The 19,223-nt window shown below is 49.9% G+C and overlaps 1 protein-coding gene across 1 annotated transcript in view; it reads left to right on the top strand.

Moving 5' to 3' along the window:
- STAG2 (stromal antigen 2) overlaps window positions 1-19,223 on the top strand; it is a 174,916-nt gene that overhangs the window by 150,769 nt on the left and 4,924 nt on the right. Inside the window, exons 29-33 of the mRNA XM_045030088.1 lie at window positions 75-280; window positions 758-947; window positions 1,033-1,146; window positions 8,812-8,938; window positions 18,835-18,912. Of these exons, the coding sequence (XP_044886023.1) occupies window positions 75-280; window positions 758-947; window positions 1,033-1,146; window positions 8,812-8,938; window positions 18,835-18,912 (715 nt within the window). The remainder of the gene's footprint in view (window positions 1-74; window positions 281-757; window positions 948-1,032; window positions 1,147-8,811; window positions 8,939-18,834; window positions 18,913-19,223) is intronic.

Below are 19,223 nucleotides of genomic sequence, written 5' to 3' on the forward strand. Positions count from 1 at the left end.
CAAATTTACATTTCTTAAAATATAGGAATGTCTTAATATATTCTGCACATTTATAATCATTATTTCTTTTAAAGGTATGTTTACTTGGAGAAATTCATGACCTTTCAGATGTCTCTACGAAGGGAAGATGTGTGGCTTCCTCTCATGTCTTATAGGAATTCCTTACTAGCTGGAGGTGATGATGATACTATGTCAGTCATTAGCGGAATCAGCAGTAGAGGCTCTACAGTAAGGAATAAGAAAACAAAACCAGCAACAGGGAAGCGGAAAATACCTGAAGGTGTGAATATTTTCTTACTTACAAAATATATTGACATTTTCGGAAGTTAATGAAGCCAACCTCATTTACACAAGCTGGGGATCTGACCTTGAGTTTTCATATTTGTCAGATTGATAAGAGTATCTCTGTCCTTTAATGTATCTTTACAACCTAATTTTGTGTATATATATTTCTTGCAATGCTACCCTGAATAGGAAGTCTGAATGATAAGACATGGGCACACAGATCAAGTGAAGGAAAAAACAATGTGCTTTTAGTGGTAAGGTATTTAAGGTATTTAAAATAATTTATGCAATGGTCAGTTGTGCCAAGGCATTCCTGAGTACATTTTACTCTGCAGATTCTTAAAAGTTAAGAAATGTATTATTGATTCCCAATGGACACCTTGAAAGATATATCACTCTATTTGTCACATTTAAATAATTTGATTTTAAATTGGTGTGAAAAGTATATGCTGATATTGTTCTTCACTTTCAGCGGAAGAAAGCAGTAGTAGTGACAGCATGTGGTTGAACAGGGAGCAGACAATGCACACACCAGTCATGATGCAAACGCCACAACTCACTTCCACAATCATGAGGGAGCCTAAGCGGTTGCGACCTGAAGAAAGTTACATGGGTGTATATCCAATGCAGCCTGAACACCATCAAGCTCCACTTGATTACAAGTATGTAGAAACAACTAACATATACGTTGTATTACTGTTCAAATATGAAACCAGTTCACATTTAAAGGAGAATAATTTTTTTTAGCACGCAAGTAACGTGGATGTTGGCTCAAAGACAACAAGAAGAAGCAGCCAGGCAACAGCAAGAGAGGGCAGCGATGAACTATGTCAAACTGAGAACTAACTTGCAGCATGCCATGTGAGTAGGACTGAGTAAAAAGATTTTATATTTTTTTCAATTTTTTTGTGCGTGACTTCATAGACTATATATATCTATATAGTCCCCTGTTACACTTTTTGAATTTTACTATTTTTGAGTTGTCTTGGTATCTTGGCAATTGGCATCTTAGAAATGCCTAGAGATGGAAGCAATGGCAAAATAGAAATGAAGCTAAGATAAAATTAACTTAGCTTATATGACTAAGCAATTTAAGCTGCTTCATTTCTTACTATTTTTATTTTTTCATACAGATTCCAAAGATTTAAAGTAATACCATGTCTTTTAGCATGACATGAGTTTGATACAAATATGAACTTGAATCTGAGGCTAAATTAACTGTTATCTTTGGCAAATTTTGGTATACTGTATTGAATTGTACTGGAGAATACACTTTGAATGCAGTATCTTTTTGAGTAAAAAGATTATTAAAATAAGAGTTTTATATGTGTAGAAGTAGTAGTCTTGATTCCAAGATCACATTTAATTTTTGTGACTGTTGAAAAACAAACACTTAAAGTTTAGAGAAGTTGTTTAGTCCAAGAAGTCAAGCAGTATGTACTCATGATTATCCAAACTTACTTACACAAATCTAAAAAAATAGAACTGTAAAACATTGCCTAGTTGCTCCAAATGACAAAACTAACAATGGAATTTATAAATTAACAGTGTCTCCCATGTTAGGCATGCCCACAACCAATCATCTGGTTGTCACTCAGTGAGTTTACAACGGAGTGTCACAACAACTATTATCGTGGTCAAGTCAATTGCTAGAGCTAGCTCTTATGGGGATGGTTTAAGACAAGTTACAGGGAGTTTCAGATTTTTAATGATTGCATGATTTTGCAAAATAAAAACATATTTTTAATTTTTTTAAACTAAGTCTGTTAAAATTTTATCTCATTTTTGCTAGGCAGAGTGGGAAAACACACAATACCCCGCTCTCATATAGGCTGTTGTAAATGATGGGTGTAATGTCCGTATCATAGTGCATTCTGCAGCGCCAATGCTGCTTTCTTGGGCCGATGATTTGTAGTGGATTGGGAGAGTGGGCAGGAGTTTTTGTCAGTGTAGGTTCAAGAATTGCCTGTAGAGATCCGTGTTTTTTGGGAGCACCTTCACATACATATTGTTACCAGAACATGCTAGAAAGCTTTGGCATTTGGGACCATGCTCGCTCATTGCTCTGAACATTTAGACCCAAGCATATAAAAAGATCCACGGCTTTGACCCACCTCTCAGTTCCTTCCAGCTACCAGGCAGTCTAGTTGAACCAAGAGTGATTCCTTTTTCGAGTGATGTCCCTATGGGTGCTCCACTGTAGGTGCAGCAGCGCTCCCTGCTCTTGGGATCAGAGATCTTCATTAGCAGTGCCTGTTGGACCACATATGCACACCTCCTTGTCTCACATGGCCCGTGTAGCATGTATATATAATGCTGTTCAGTCCATCTACCTCCCAGTTCCTTCTCAAATGCCTTTGGTATGGGACAGAATCCAGAGCACGGCCCTTCTACCCTTTGAGCTGTTATATAATGCCTTACCTGTTAGTTTAGTGTAGTTTAATAGTTAGTTCTTTTCTTTATCATTTTTCCTTCCTCTTACCCTCTCTGTTAATTCGTAATTTACTATTTCATTTTCCCGCTTCCCACCCTTCCCAACTGGGAAGCTTTCTTCCTCATCCTTGTACCCAGATCTCCTAGGTTTAAGAGGTGTGTTTCCTGCTGGCAGGCATTCCCGGTAAGCAACAGTCACCCATAGTGCATCCACTGCCTGGGTGAGGGACACATCCCACAGAAGTGTACCCATTGCCACAATCTGACTGCCAGGGCCAGAAAAGACAGAGACATTTGGCTATGACTTCTCATGGAGAGATCATTGCGTCCAGCATCGGACCATGGTCTGGACACTTCCGTTTATGTGGCTCTCTCACACAGCTAGGTCATCCACCAACCCTCATTCGCCACATACTTCTAAGAAGAAATCTTTTCTTCAAGTGCTTGCTCATATCCATACCATGCTGGGTATGTGCTTACCACATGTACTGTTGCCGGAGATTTTTCTCTTAGCGGTATCTGTTGTGTCAGCTCTAGCACCCTCTGGAGCCATGCATGTGTGTATTGTTATAAGGGGTGCTGACAGCCCCGCACTCTCTCAATTCCTTCTTACCGCCTTGCTTTGGCTAGTCTCTTCCTAGTGGTTTTGGACCTTTTTTCCGTTTATAGTGTTAATAGTTTAGCGTATATAGTTTTTGAAAGTGATAGTTACATAGTTAGTGGAGTTCTTATTATCAAAGGATTTTTGTCCCAGGGGCTGGGCATGCCCCAGTCCCCAGATTTCAAGTCTTGTGCCTCTCGTGGCAAACCTATGCCTGTGAGTGACCTGCACTTAAGTTGCTTAAAGTGCTTGGGGGGAACTCACATTAAGAACAAGTGTAAAGTCTGTTGAGACTTCAGACCCCACACTAAGAAGGACCAGAACATCAAACTAAAGGCTATCCTCATAGAGGCCACCCTCAAGCCTGTCTCAGAGCCGAGCAAGTCCGATTTGGCACTGAGTATTTCAGCGTTGGTGCAAAGTGCTCCCTCGGCACCAAGCGCTTCCCAGCACTGTTCTTCATCCCCGGTACCATGGAAGAAGCACAAAAAGCAGCGCAGTGAGGGTGCTCGCCGGTGCAGAGAGGAGCAAGCAGGGAGAAGGCGTGAGACCTGCACTGGGCTGCTCTCCTACCCCTGGACATGCATCGGCACTGTTGACTCCACCGAGAGAGTTGAGTCTCGTGTGGGACCCTCCGCTGACACCAGGGAGCCACCATGATACCAATGGACTGACAGTGCTGTCAATTCCGGAGGCTTATCGGGTGGCGAGGGACCTTCTCTCTCTTCCAGTCCATCCAGCCCCATTGGGGAACCTACTATCTCTTGCTTCCAGAACCAGGAGGGAACAGGGTTCATCAGGCACCTTTCCGACACCATGTCCTCCGGCACCACCCATGGGCAAGCTCTACCTGATCCTGGCATTCCAGCAGCCATGTTTTATATCAACAAGCATGGAGGGGCCAGTTGTCCACCTTGTGTCAGGAGGCCGTCAGTCTATGGGACTTTTGTGCAAAACACTCCATCTTGAGGCGTCTCACGCCCCGGGAGCCCGGAACGTATTGGCAGATCACCTCAGCAGGTCCTTCTCCTCTCACCACGAGTGGACCCTTCACCTGGAGGTCATCTGTGTCATCTTCCAGAGGTGGGATCCTCCTCAGGAGTACCTGTTCGTCACCAATCAGAACAGGAAATGCCATCAGTCCTGTTCACTGTGCGGGGACAGCACAGGCTCCCTCTCCGATGCCTTTGTGCTCTCACGGGAAAATCACCTGCTGTACCCCTTTCCACTGATCCCCTTAGTGTTCACAATGTTCTCCTAAAAATCAAATGGGACAAGGCAAGGGTTATCCTAATAGCACCAGTGTGGCCATGCCACATTCTGGACCTCTCGGTGGCAGCTCAACTCTCACTTCCACTCCATCCGGACTTGATTTCACAAGACCATGGCCGGCTTCTTTACCTGAAATTCACCTCCCTGCACCTAAATGCATGGATGAACCCTGAAGAACAGGCCTGCTCAGCATAGGTTCAACAGGTCTTGCTAGATAGCACTGATATAAGGCTTTCTACTATCTACTTGGCCAAGTGGAAATGTTTCACTTGTTGGGGCCTCTGAACAAGACCTCTCTCCATCTAGAATTTACCTTCTGTTCAGCCTAGACTACCTGCTTCACCCAAAGCAACAGGGTCTGCCACTCTTGTCTATTAAGGTTAATCTGGCAGCCATCTCAGCCTTCCACCCCCCAGTGAATGGCAGAATAGTGTTCTCATAATATGACAGTCTGGTTTCTCAAGGGGTTGGAAAGACTCTATCCTCAGGTTCACGAACTGAACCCCCACTTCCCATGGGACTTAAACCTGGTTCTGTCCAGGCTTATGGGCCCCCTCTTCGAGCTGTTAGCATCATGCTCCTACTACTTCTCTCCTGGAAGGTCACCTTCCTGATGGTGATCATCTTGGCCAGAAGGGTCTCTGAGATCAGGGCCTTTACATCAGAACCTCCTTACAGAGTGTCCTTCAAGGACAAGGTCCAACTGCGCCCCCATCCGGCCTTCCTGCTGGTGTCACAATTCCACAACAACCAGATCATTTTTCTACCAATCTTGTTCCTAAAACCTGAACAAAAGCTCAGAGGAATGATGGCTTCATACCTTGGACGTTAGGCAGGCCCTCACCTTTTATATTGAGAGGACTAAGCCCTTCCGCAAGTCCATGTGACTCTTTGTGGCAGTAGCAGAAAGGATGAGAGGGTTCCCAGTATCAACCCAAAGAATCTAATCCTGGATAACTACCTGTATTCAGCTTGCTATGTTCCCCCTCCAGCCATCGTGCCCACAAAAGCCCAGGCTTTGTCAGCAGCATTCCTCACACAGGTACCAATCCAGGACATCTGCAGAGCCAAACCTGGACATCAGTTCATACCTTTGCCTTTTACTTAAGCCATCACCCAACAGGCCCAAGATGATGCTAGTTTTGGGAGAGCATTGTTACAATCAGCATGTCCATGAACTCCAAGCCCACCTACTAGGGTACTGCTTGTGAGTCACCTAGCATGGGATGGACATGAGCAAGCACTTGAAGAAAAAATGGTTATTAACTTTTCATAACTATTGTTCTTCGAGATGTTACTCGTGTCCATTCCATGACCCACCCTCCAGTCCCTTTTGTCAGAGTTAACCATCACAAAGGAACTGAGAGGGTGTGGTGCCCCTCCCCCCATAGCGCATACCTGCGCGTGGCTCCAGAGGGTCCTAGAACCAGATCAAAATATAACCAGGGAAATAGCCTCATCAACCATGCGTGCAGCATGCACATACCTAGCATGGAATGGACATGAGCAACACATCTTGAAGAACAAAGGTTAATAACTGTTTTTTTCCCATGCTGATGGGAAGAAACTAACTACCTCATCACCCTCTTGACAAACTGCCCGCCAGAAAGAACACCACTCCCTACAAGGTCAGTAGCTTTGACATCTTTGGGGATGAGACATAGCTCCAGGGACCATCTGAGTACCTCTGGTACCACAACTAAAGAGCCTAAACGGGCGGACCTGCAGCCGACAGCACCATCTCTGGGCACAAGACCTTCAAAAACGGACACCTCAACCAAATCAACTTCAGGCTCCGTGGCACTGATGAAACCACCGGCAACTCTGTTGGTGTCGACTGTACATGCAGCACCAACCAAGTTCTGCACCTGTGCACTCTCAGGCACTAGTGACACCCTCGGCACCATGCAAGACCTCAACTCCATCTGCTGGCTGCTCAAGCGAATGCACCTCTCCCTCCACACTGATGCATCTGCCGGTGCCAATGGTGCTCCTTCCTCCTCCCCAGGAGTTCAGATACCCTAAGGAGCTGCTCATATCTGACCGGCCTGAGTCACCATTACTTAGACGCGACCTCCTTCTGCCTCCATCCTCTTCTCCGGAATTACAGCACTGCTTCCTTTCCCCTCTAAGGATGGCACTGCTCTTCCCTGACGAGGAAGAGGAGAACTACCTCTCCCCCTTACGTTCAGGACAGGCACAAAACACACATCCTTATTATCTGCGACTTCCAACCAAACCAGGGCCCTGGTACGGAATGCCATGGATGCAACCCCACATGCAACCCACTCTTGCATCCGAAGAAGTGGGGCTACCTCTCACATGCCTTCAGCCAAACAGTTTTGAAGCTGTGGTTGAGGACCCAAGAAGCCTCCTCCCTGTTCCAGTCACGACAACCATCTCCAACATCCCACCAATTGGCGACCATTTAGCCCCTTTCTTTCCATCATGGTGGCTAATTACTTTGGACAAGTGAGTTCTAGAGATCATCAAAGAAGGATACTCCATTCCATTCCTATCTATCCCACACACCCTCCATCCCTCTTCAGGGACCCTTCTCATGAACACATTCTACGAGAAGAAATAAACCGCCTTCTGTAACTGGTAGCCTACTGGTCCCATCCCAGCGCAGAGGGAAGTGCTTTTACTCCCACTATTTTCAGATCCAAAAGAAATCTGGCAGAGTGGTGACTGATTCTAGACCTTCAAAACCTTAACAGTTTGTCAAACTGCAATGCTTCAAGATACAACCCTGTCCACCATTATCCCAGCACTGGAACAGGGGGACTGGTTCTTGGCCCTTGACCTCCAAGACATATACTTCCACATCACAATACACTCTGCCCATAGACCGTTCCTCCGATTCATCCTGGGGACCAATCACTGTTGATACAAAGTACTGCCCTTCGGACTTTCTACAGCCCCCTGAGCGTTCTCCAAAGTCATGGCGGTAGTGGCTACCTACCTGTGCAAACGGGACATCATTGTATTTCCATACTTAGACACCTGTCTCCTCAAGGCCTCATCCGAACCTGATGCTTTTCACACCATACGACTGACAAGCCTTTCTCAAGCCTTGGCCTTTGCATAAGCCTGGCGGAATCTACAGTGATACTGGTGCAACACTTGGAATTTATTGGGGCACAATTGGATGGCATAAAAGCCAGAGCCTGCCTCACAGATTTTCATCAGTTCTCGATCTCATATCCACAGTGAGAACTTGCCCTCATATCTCAGCCAAGACATGTCTCCAGCTACTTGGCCACATGGCAGCAGCTACTTTTCATAGTAAACTATGCAAGGTTACACATGCGCTGTCTCCAGACATGGCCACGTACAGTGTATGTACCTCACAGACACAACCCTCACAAGCTCCTGTCCTTGCCCATCAAGGCCAATTGATGCCTCCTTAATTGGTTGGGAAGCGCACCATCAGAACTATATGGTGCAGGGCAGACGGTTCTTTACCAGATCTACCCTGCACTTCAGTCTCTCAGTGTGATGGGTATTGCTGTTAGCATTGCCATTTGGTACCAAAAGGATGGTTGATAAGATAACTGACTGTAAATGGTGCCCTTTGTGTAATGGAAAGATGTACAAGGTGGCCCTGGTTACATATTCTTCATCTGTCACAGAGGGGCTCTTTTTCAATCACTTTCAGCTTGAGAGCTCAAAAGAACTGAGAATCTAGTCTCTGATCCTTCCTGAGGGAGAAGATCCTCAGAGTATCTCAAGGAGACTTGCCTTTGGAGAAGGTGGTTCTGTTCCTTTATGTGGTAAAGTAAAACAAAAGTCGGGTTTCATTAAGATCTCAGATCCAAATAAAAAATTCCAGTCAATTTAAGCACCTCAGACTGTGAAAAGAGTAACAACAATCGTTCCTTTGAGTCATATAAATTGGCCATGACTCCGATATTTTCTGAGATCTGTTATGTCCGCACACCAATAGTGCTGAGGAAGATGATGGTGTACAGCAAATCTTGTAATTGTTTCCAGTCTCCTCTCTTCATATGAAATAAAGAGAGAGCTTTTTTCATGGGCTGGGCCTGGTTTTGTCGTTCAGGTTCAGCGAAGATAACCAAACTCTCACTTCCTTTCTTTAGTACCATCACTCTTCATTACAATTGTAATTCATATCTAGGGTTTTCTAATGTGTTTTTATTTTTTATTTTGAGTAGCTCAGATCCAGTGCGAAATAAATCTTTTTCTTATTTCTTCAGTCGGCGTGGTACAAGCCTGATGGAAGATGATGAGGAGCCGATTGTTGAAGATGTGATGATGTCATCCGAAGGGCGAATCGAAGACCTAAATGAAGGCATGGATTTTGACACCATGGACATAGACTTGGTAAGAAAATTTTATGATTTTTTTTTTTAATTTAAGCCTGCTATTATTTCAGTATTAGCTAAAGCCAGTGATTCTTCTTAAATAAACTTATTTTCTTTGCATCACAGAACAATTAGTGGTCATGGTTTTTGTTTTTTTGTTTGGTTTTTTTTTTTGTTTTTAAACCTGAAGGTGGTTTTAACAGTTTTGGCAGAGATGTTAAAGATGTAAAGATATTAGCAGCACAGTTCCTTTTTTTAATTATTCAAAGTTCCTCTTCACATTGTGGTTCCTGTGGGTATTCAGTACGGCGTGCACATACATTCCTAGTGGCTGGGATTAGAAACTCTTCAATAACAGTGTCTGTTGGTCTGCCCCTACACCTTCTCATGCTGTCAACTGAGGGCATTAAGGGGAAAATAGTCTGATAGCCTCTCCAGTTCCTTTTCTACAATGTACAGTCTGGGGACAGAATTTTCAAGTGTCTGTTTTCCTCTTTAGTGTTCTGCTTCATCATACCTGTAAATATAAATAGTGGTTAAACTTTTGGATATTGAGTTGGGGATAATGTGGCTCCCCTTCACCCTCCCACCTCCGCAGTTCTCTCACTTTTTCAAGCACCTATTATGTCCAAAGTTCCAGGCTTCAAACCTTGAGTGGAATGTCCCTGGATTATGCTGGTGAGTAACCTGCACAAGATCATCAGTATTGTCTTGGAGAAGCAAACATTCTTCTTCGAGTGATTGCTCCTATGCATTCCAGTTAGGTGTGCGCGCCGCGCGTGCACGGCATCTCGGAACTTTTTTACCCTAGCAACTCCGGTGGGCCGGCTGGGCGCCCCCTGGAGTGGCGCCGCTATGGCGCTGAATATATACCCCAGCCGGCCCGTCTGCTCCTCAGTTCCGTCTTACCGCCCGTGACGGCCAGTTGGAACTGTGGAGTGCTCTCTGTCCTCCACAACCCTAGCTCTCGCTACTTGTTTGTACATAGTTAGTTTAGTGATTAGTTTTTACAGTTCTGTTAGTTAGATAGTTAGTGTTTAGATAAGGTTAAGGGGGGGTTTCCCCCTTTGCCTCCCCCGGTGCGGGCTCATGCCCAAAGCACCGGGCTTTAAGCCCTGCGCATTGTGCCAGAGGCCTATGCCCGTCGGAGACCCGCACGACGCCTGCCTCCGTTGCCTGGGCGAAGGACATAGAACAGATAAGTGTTCGCTCTGTTCCACCTTCAAACCGCGAACTCGCAAGGAGCGGGATATCCGCTTAAAACAGCTCCTGATGGAAGCGTCGCTCCAGACCCCGGCACCGTCCGCGCCGGCACCGCGAGCTTCCTCGGTGCAGAGCGCACCGGCGGCACCAAGCCGCTCAGGCACCGCGGCCCCGCAGCCTCAGAAGGCGGCTACGAAGACCCGGCACCGCTCGCTCTCGCCTTCAAAAAGACACAAGCTGGCGAAGGCGCTTGCTAAGGCCCCCGCTGAGGACTCGGCGAAAACAATTGCGCCACCTGCGGCCCCCGCGGTGGCCGTGCACAAGTCGTGCACCGGGCCTTTGACTCCGGTGCCGCAAGGGCCGTCGAGTCCGGCGCCACCACGCTCCCCGGTACCGACCGTGGTTGAGCCCCGGCTGCCATCCACGCCGGAGACATTCTCTTCCGCGCGTGAGCTGATTCAGCTCATAGAAGCACCGAGCCTCCGGCCCCCGGCACCGCCGGTGCGGGCTGTCGTGTCGGTGGGAAAGTCGGCCAGAATGACCCGGCCGCCCTCTCTGGACAGACGACATGGACGGCACACCCGGTCCCGGTCACGTTCCCGGTCCCATGGCAGATCTCCGTCCCGTCGCTCGCGATCTCGGCACCGCTCGCCATCGCGGTACCGATCGCCGTCGCGACGCCGGTCGCAGTCCCGGTACCGCTCGCCGTCACGACGCCGGTCGCAGTCCCGGCGTCGCACCAGGTCCAGGTCACCGTCGCGTCGGCACTGGCGGAGGTCTCCGTCCCGGCACCGCGACTCTCACAGCCGCTCCCGGCACCGCAGATCCGGATCCCGGTCGAGCTCCCGGCACCGTGACGGACGTCGCTCCCGGTCGCCATCCCGGTACCGAGCGGACCAGCATTGATCTTCGCTGCCGTCCGGGGACAGACTGCCTTATTCGGCGGCGCACTCCGTCAGCGCCTCGGCACCTCCATGGCCATCCCGCCCCGCGTCGGTCGCTTCCGGGACAGACGGCTACTGCAACCTGCCGCCCACCCCACAGGGCCATCCTCAGGGGGCACAGCCGTGGGGCTTCTGGGTTCCCTGGGCCCACTATGAGACTCAGGGGGTGCCATTCCCCCCGAGGGCCCCGGCGTCCGAGCGCAGGGTACCGGAGGCGACAGTCAGCCGACCGGCCCCTTCACCACCAGGCGCGGGTTCCATACCACCTGAACCCCAGGGGCACACGCAGCCCGACCCTCCTGACGAGCAGGCAGCAGATCCATCGTCGGAGGCGGTCGTCCAGGGCTTATCCTCCTCGTCCTCACCTGATGAGGCGGTAGCCGGAGCGTCGACCAAGGAGCCTCCGCCGATAGACTTGAAGGCGCACCAGGACCTACTTCGCCGTGTGGCGACGGCTATGGCTCTCCCGGTGGCGGAGGTCCAGGAGGACGAGGACCCCATAACGAACGTCGTTGGGTCAGAGGCTCCAGTGCGAGTGGCATTGCCATTCGTGCGGACGATTCAAAAGAATGCCACCACACTCTGGCAGACGCCTGCGTCCATCCCTCCTACGGCCCGTGGGGTTGAGCGCAAATACTCTGTCCCTCCCACGGGCTACGAGTATCTATATACTCACCCGACCCCGGACTCGTTGGTCGTGCAGTCGGTCAACGACAGGGAGAGGCACGGCCAACCTGCCCCTGCGCCCAAGTCGAAAGACGCGCGACGTATGGACCTGTTAGGCCGTAAGGTCTATTCTGCTGGCGGACTACAGATGCGTATCGCCAACCAGATGGTCCTCCTCGCCAGGTACGTCTTCGACATCATGGCATCCCTGGCGAAATTTACAGAGCTCCTGCCAACAGCCTCCCGCCAGGAGTTCGCGGCGATGTTAGACGAGGGAAGGAGATCATCTAGGTCCTCCATCACGGCCGCCCTCGACGCTGCGGACTCCGGAGCTCGGACCTTAGCCTCCGGCATGATGATGCGGCGCATCGCCTGGCTGCAGTCCTCCACCCTGCCGCCGGAGGTGCAATATACACTGCAGGACCTGCCGTTTGACACGCAGGGTCTATTTTCCGAGAAGACGGATTCCCGGATCCAGACCCTGAAAGACGGCCGCATTGCCATCCGCACCCTCGGGATGCACACGTCGGCAACGCAGCGCAGGCCCTTCCGGCAGCAACCCCCCCGGTCCTTCAACCAACAACGCTACCGCCCATATAATAGCCGGCGACCAGCTACAAACCGCCGTCGTCCTTCCGGCAATAGGCGTAGCCAAGGCCAGGCCTCTTCCAAGCAGGCCTTTTGATGGGACGCTCGAGGACGGCCCATCACTCTCCCTACCGGATCCTTCCCCTTTATTTTACAACCGCCTTTCCCATTTCTTTTCGGCGTGGTCCCAATTAACAACAGACAACTGGGTGCTTCAAACAGTCCAGTCGGGATACCGCCTTCAGTTTGTTTCGCCCCCGCCTTCCCACCCACCCTCCCTGTCCCTCTTCAGGGACCCCTCTCACGAGCAAGTCCTCTTACAAGAGGTCCAGATTCTGTTGAGCGTGGGTGCCATAGAAGCAGTGCCTCAAGACAGGCGGGGCAGGGGATTCTATTCCCGTTATTTTCTCATCCCCAAAGCGAAAGGGGGGCTACGTCCTATCCTGGACCTTCGCGAGCTGAACAAGTACCTGCTCAAGCCCAAGTTTCGCATGGTCACCCTGGGGACCATCATTCCCTCTCTGGATCCGGGAGACTGGTTTGCCGCCCTCGACATGAAGGACGCCTACTTCCACGTCGCGATCTATCCTCCCCATCGACGTTACCTCCGGTTTGTGGTCAACAATGCCCACTACCAATTCGCCGTGTTGCCGTTCGGGCTCTCCACCGCACCGAGGGTATTTACCAAATGCATGGCGGTGGTTGCCGCAGCCCTCCGCCGTCGTCGGATACATGTCTACCCGTATCTCGACGACTGGCTGGTTCGCGGGCAGTCTCGGCAGCTGGTGATGGGCCAGTTGACGGACATACTGTCCCTCTTCCGACGACTCGGTCTTCTCATCAACACCGAGAAGTCCACCTTGATCCCGTCGCAGCGGGTGGAGTTTATCGGAGCAGTCCTCAACTCCTCGTTGGCCCGGGCTTGCCTACCGCAATCTCGTCATCAGACGATGGTCTCCCTCATCCAGGGCCTCATCTCCTTCCCAACCACGACGGTGCGCTCCTGTCTCCGCCTCCTGGGCCACATGGCATCATGCACGTACGTCACCGCGTACGCGCGGCTTCACCTCCGCCCGTTCCAGACTTGGCTCGCGTCGGTGTACCGGCCGCATCGAGATCCCATCGATATGGTGGTCACAGTCTCCAGGCCAACCCTCGAGTCCCTCAACTGGTGGCTAGACCCGGAGACTGTCTGTACGGGAGTCCCGTTCCACCCTCCTCGCCCGTCCGCCACTCTGACCACGGATGCCTCAGCGCTCGGTTGGGGGGCTCACCTGGGCGATCTTCACACCCAAGGCCTGTGGTCGCCCCAGGAGCTCGCTCTGCACATCAATGTCTGCGAGCGATCCGTCTGGCCTGTCGCACCTTCTGCACCCACCTGCAAGGCCGCTGTGTGACAGTGTTCACGGACAATACATCAGCAATGTTCTACGTGAACAAGCAGGGCGGAGCCCGCTCTTCCCTCCTCTGCAAGGAAGCAATGCTCCTGTGGGACTTCTGCGTGACCCACTCCATTCACCTAGAAGCGTCCTTTCTTCCGGGAGTACAGAACACGCTGGCCGACCATCTCAGCAGGTCTTTCTTCTCCCACGAGTGGTCTCTCCGTCCCGACGTCGTGCACACCATCTTCCGCAGGTGGGGGTTTCCCCAAGTAGACCTATTCGCATCCAAGGTGAACAGAAAGTGCCACCTGTTCTGCTCGTTCCGGGGTCACGCGCCGGGCTCCCTGTCGGATGCCTTCCTGTATTCCTGGAAGGATCACCTCCTCTATGCCTTCCCTCCGTTCCCGCTCGTCCATCGAGTATTACAGAAGCTTCGGAGGGACAGAGCCACCGTCATTCTCGTAGCTCTGGCCTGGCCGAGGCAGCATTGGTACTCCCTGCTGCTCGAGCTCTCCATTCGGGATCCCATCCCCCTCCCGTTGTGGCCGGACCTCATTACTCAGGACTTCGGCAGACTCCGCCATCCGAGCCTACAGTCCCTCCATCTTACAGCTTGGTACCTGAGTGGTTGACCCACGCAGAGAGGGACTGTTCCGCGGCAGTTCAGCAAGTCCTACTAGAGAGCAGAAAGCCTTCCACTCGCTCCACCTATCTGGCGAAATGGAAGCGGTTCGCGCTCTGGTGTGACCAGCGAGGCCTTAATCCCTTCGTAGTCCCTGTCCCTACCATCCTGGACTACCTCTGGTACCTTAAGGAGCAAGGTCTTGCGGTCTCCTCCTTGAGAGTTCACCTGGCAGCAGTGTCCGCCTTTCGTCCATCCGTGGAAGGTCGGTCCATCTTCTCTAACCAGATGGTTTCCCGCTTCCTTAAAGGCCTGGACCGCTTGTATCCGCCGGTGCGGCGTCCTGCCCCGACCTGGGATTTGAACCTCGTGCTGTGACCAAGCTGATGGGTCCTCCTTTCGAGCCCTTAGCCACGTGCTCCCTGCTCTACCTCTCCTGGAAGACGGCCTTCCTCGTCGCCATTACATCAGCGAGGCGAGTCTCTGAGCTCCGCGCTCTGATGGTTAGTCCGCCATACACCGTCTTCCACGGGGACAAGGTGCAGCTTCGACCACATCCGGCCTTCCTCCCAAAGGTGGTGTCAGCCTTCCACCTCAACCAGGAGATCTTCCTCCTGGTGTTCTTCCCGAAGCCGCACGCCTCGCCTCGGGAGCAACAGCTGCACACTCTCGACGTCCGCAGGGCGCTCGCTTTCTACATCGAGCGGACTAAGCCCTTCCGGCGCTCGCCCCAGCTGTTCATAGCGGTTGCTGACCGCATGAAAGGCGAGCCGATATCCTCTCAACGGATTTCCTCCTGGGTCACAGCGTGTATCCGGACCTGCTACGAGCTTGCTCGTATGCCGCCTCACCGCTCACTCCACGAGAGCGCACGCCTCGTCGGCCGCCTTCCTGGCCCATGTCCCCATCCAGGACATCTGTTGAGCGGCCACCTGGTCTTCGGTCCACACCTTCGCCTCCCACTACGCGTTGGTGCAACAGTCTCGAGATGACGCAGTCTTCGGCTCCGCGGTATTACACTCCGCCACGTCTCACTCCGACCCCACCGCCTAGGTAAGGCTTGGGAATCACCTAACTGGAATGCATAGGAGCAATCACTCGAAGAAGAAAAGACGGTTACTCACCGTAGTAACTGTTGTTCTTCGAGATGTGTTGCTCCTATCCATTCCAGACCCGCCCTCCTTCCCCACTGTCGGAGTAGCCGGCAAGAAGGAACTGAGGAGCGGACGGGCCGGCTGGGGTATATATTCAGCGCCATAGCGGCGCCACTCCAGGGGGCGCCCAGCCGGCCCGCCGGAGTTGCTAGGGTAAAAAAGTTCCGAGATGCCGTGCACGCGCGGCGCGCACACCTAACTGGAATGGATAGGAGCAACACATCTCGAAGAACAACAGTTACTATGGTGAGTAACCGTCTTTTCCTTCAAAATGTGGCATCCTCTGTGCTTTCCTTCCATATACCAGACAATCTCATGAGTTCAGGTTCTGGAGGTACCTTATAGAGATCTCCATGAGGCCCTGCCTGAGCCCTCCCTCCTCACATCAACCCATCTGGAGTCTCTGGGCAGCCCTCCACACCCTCTCTCAGTGGATTGGAGTCCTTCAGCAAGCATTAGGACTCCATGCAGAGGAAACATGAGGAAGATAAGGGCAAAATCACTGCAAGAAGAGGTACATATTTCTTAAATCCTCTAAAAAGAGGTCTTCCATGACTCTTCCTCCCGCACCATCCACCTGAACCAGAGGCTCCACTGGAACAGTCGATGGAGGAGGACTAGCTACGAGCATCAGCTCCACCAGCAGTGCTTTCTTTGTCCTCTCCAGATGAGGCAGTATCGCTAGCGTCCATCACCAATGGACAACTTTAAGTGGCACCAGGACCATCTCAGGAGAATCAGATTCTTGTCAGATTCTGCTTGAGGAGGTCCAAGATCTGACCCAGGAGTTCCTAGACATTCTCCAGGCTGTGACTCTCTCCAGAGTGGTTTGGCACACACCTGCCACATGTGACCCAACACCAAAGAGGGTTGAGAAACAGTTTGTTTTCCCTCAAGGCAGCAGAATATTTGTTTTCTCAGCTTAATCCAAACTCCTTGGTGGTTCAGGCTGTCACAGAGAAAAGCCGGCTACACCAGCCCAATCCACTCCCCTGGGCAAAGACGCAAAGCAGCTGGATCTCTTCAGAAGGAAGGTTTTTCTCATTGGACAGTTTAGCATTCCAAATAGCAAATTACCACTTGTTCATGTTTAGATATGACTTCTTGAATTAAAACAAGCTATTTGACTTTGCGAACAAACTGCCTCCGGAATGCAGGCCTCACTTCCAGGCCATCCTGGATGATGGAGTCCCTTGATACACTGGACATAGCATCACATTCCTTTGCTATTTCAGTAGTCATGAGAAGGGGTTCATGGCTTCAGGGTTCCCAGAGCAGTCCAAACTACCACTGAGGACCTTCCCTTTGACGATAACACTCTCTTTAGCCACGTATAACAACATTTTCATTACATAGTGCTCCCCGTTGGCCTCTCAGTAGTCCTGAGGGTCTTTACAAAATGCTTGCAGTGGTGGCCACTTACCTTCGTAGGCAAGCTGGACCAATATTTTCCTATCTCAATGATTGACTGTACATAGTCAGCCATGCCAGGAAGTACTCAGTAACCACTGCTGCACTTCAAATTGTTCCTTAGGACTCTAAGTAAATTTAATATCCACACAAACCATACAGTTCATCGGGGCAGACCTGAACTCAGTCATGGGGAGCACCTGTTTACTTCAGAACTGGTTCCTTGCCAGGAGGAATCTCATCGGCTACCTCATCTGAGCCCTCAGATTACAGTGCGATTCTGCTTAGTCCTGTTAGGGCCACAAGGCAGTGTGCGCCTGTGTCATCCCATGCAAATGGCTGCACTTATGACACCTTCAAATCTGACTACAGCCCGTCTATGCCCAGAACAGTGATCCTTTGGACAAGAAAGTTTCTTTTCCACAGCACATGTTGACATTGCTCACTTTGTGGGAAAACTGTGTGTGTGTGTGTGTCTTTTGTTCCCACACAATATACAAGGACACTCATGGGGATGCTTCCCTACTGGGATAGGGAGTGCATCTCAACAATCAGACTGCCCAAGTTTCCTGGTCCCCATACAAATCCAGGCTACGAATCAACCTATTCGCGCTTTGGGTGGTTCACAAAGTATGCAAGACACTTCTAGCCATTATTTGGATTTCATGCATGCAGGTCAAGAATAGACAGTAGCATCACCATCTACTATATAAAGAAGCAGGGAGGAGTGAGACTTACCCCACTCTGCAGAGAAGCAGTCTAGCTCTGGAATTGGTGCATTACGCATCAGGTCACACTCCTGGTAGCACATGTTCAGCAGTAATGAATTCCCCTGTCAGACTGCCTCAGCAGGCGCTTCCACGTAGATTCACGAATGGGAACTCTACCCATTTATAGTGCAGCACATCTTTCAGTAGTAGGGCAGGAGGAGAAGGGGGGGTCTCGTCTTGGGATCTTCTTTGCAACCTAACAGAACAAGGACTGCCCAGCACACTGCTCCCAGACTGCCCAAGACCTCAACTCCAGATGGGCCGCCATCTTGGTACAAGGGTCAGATCCACTGATGTTTGCCTTCACTCCCATTCCCCTATTGCCTCCCATACTCAGGAACATTGAGCTCAACTTGGCAAGTGATCCTGATAACTTGCTGGTGGCCAAGGCATTGGTAGCCGCCTTACAGGGAATATCCCCCTCAGAGAGATATAGATCAGCTACTTGTGGCTTCATACACACCTTCACCAGGCATACTATGGTTCAGTTTTCAGCTGGAGACACCTCCTTTAGTACAATATACTTCCTCTCACCTTCCTCCTCAACGAGCACTGCTTGGGAGTCACCTGTAGTGGATATCCATAGGAACCAGCATGTGAAGAAGAAAGGAAAGTTACTTTATAGTAAGTGGAGTTGTCCGAGATGTGTGGTCCCTGTGGTTAGTCACAACCCACCCTGCTTTCCCCTCTGCTCGGGTTATCTTGTGATTCATGATAGTTCAGAACTAGTGAAGTGGTTGGTCCATGCCACCAATTATGCCTTCGGTTGGGAGCATGAGGAAATGCAGGCGTGAACCAACAGATGCTGCTGTTGAAGACTTCCTAATCTTGGGCATACAGAGTGCATGCACATCCAAGAGTGATGACCCCTAGGGACCATGCATCTCAAAGAATTCCAGTTCAAGAAATAAAGGAAGATTACTTTAAGTTTATTTTGTTGAGTTTGCATATGTTTTAAAATATTTTTTGGCACTTAATATACAACATGTTCAAACTGTCATACAAAAAGTAAAAAAGAAAGTTATACAGGAATAAAAATTAGTTTTTGTACATTTTTATGCTTTTAAAGTATGAATATCATCTATGCTCCAAAATAAGTGATTCCTTTTTCCTGTACCTTTAATGTAACTTACTATTAACATATTTGGTGACAGTTTGTTTGCTTGCTTATTTTAGCCACCATCAAAGAACAGGAGAGAGAGGACGGAGCTAAAACCAGATTTCTTTGACCCTGCTTCAATCATGGATGAATCAGTAGGTTTAGTGAAAAGAGGGGGGAACTAAAAAGAATGTTAATTGTAAGATTAAATATATAATAAAACTGGGTGTATAGTTGGAAAGGAATACCCAAGATTGTGGCAACTTAATCAAATACTAAGGAGTACTTTGTGATTATTTTGACAACTGGTATGTAGCTGATGAAACTGTCTTCTGCTGTAATTCTGTTTTGTAACATTTTCAGATTTTTACTATGTAATATAAGATACTTCATATGATATCAGTAGTGGCTTTTTTCATGACAGGAAAAGTAATTAATGTAAACAATATTCATGAATTTCTAAGTA

Source organism: Mauremys mutica, chromosome 9 (assembly GCF_020497125.1).
Source record: "Mauremys mutica isolate MM-2020 ecotype Southern chromosome 9, ASM2049712v1, whole genome shotgun sequence".
NCBI classification, from domain to species: domain Eukaryota; kingdom Metazoa; phylum Chordata; order Testudines; family Geoemydidae; genus Mauremys; species Mauremys mutica.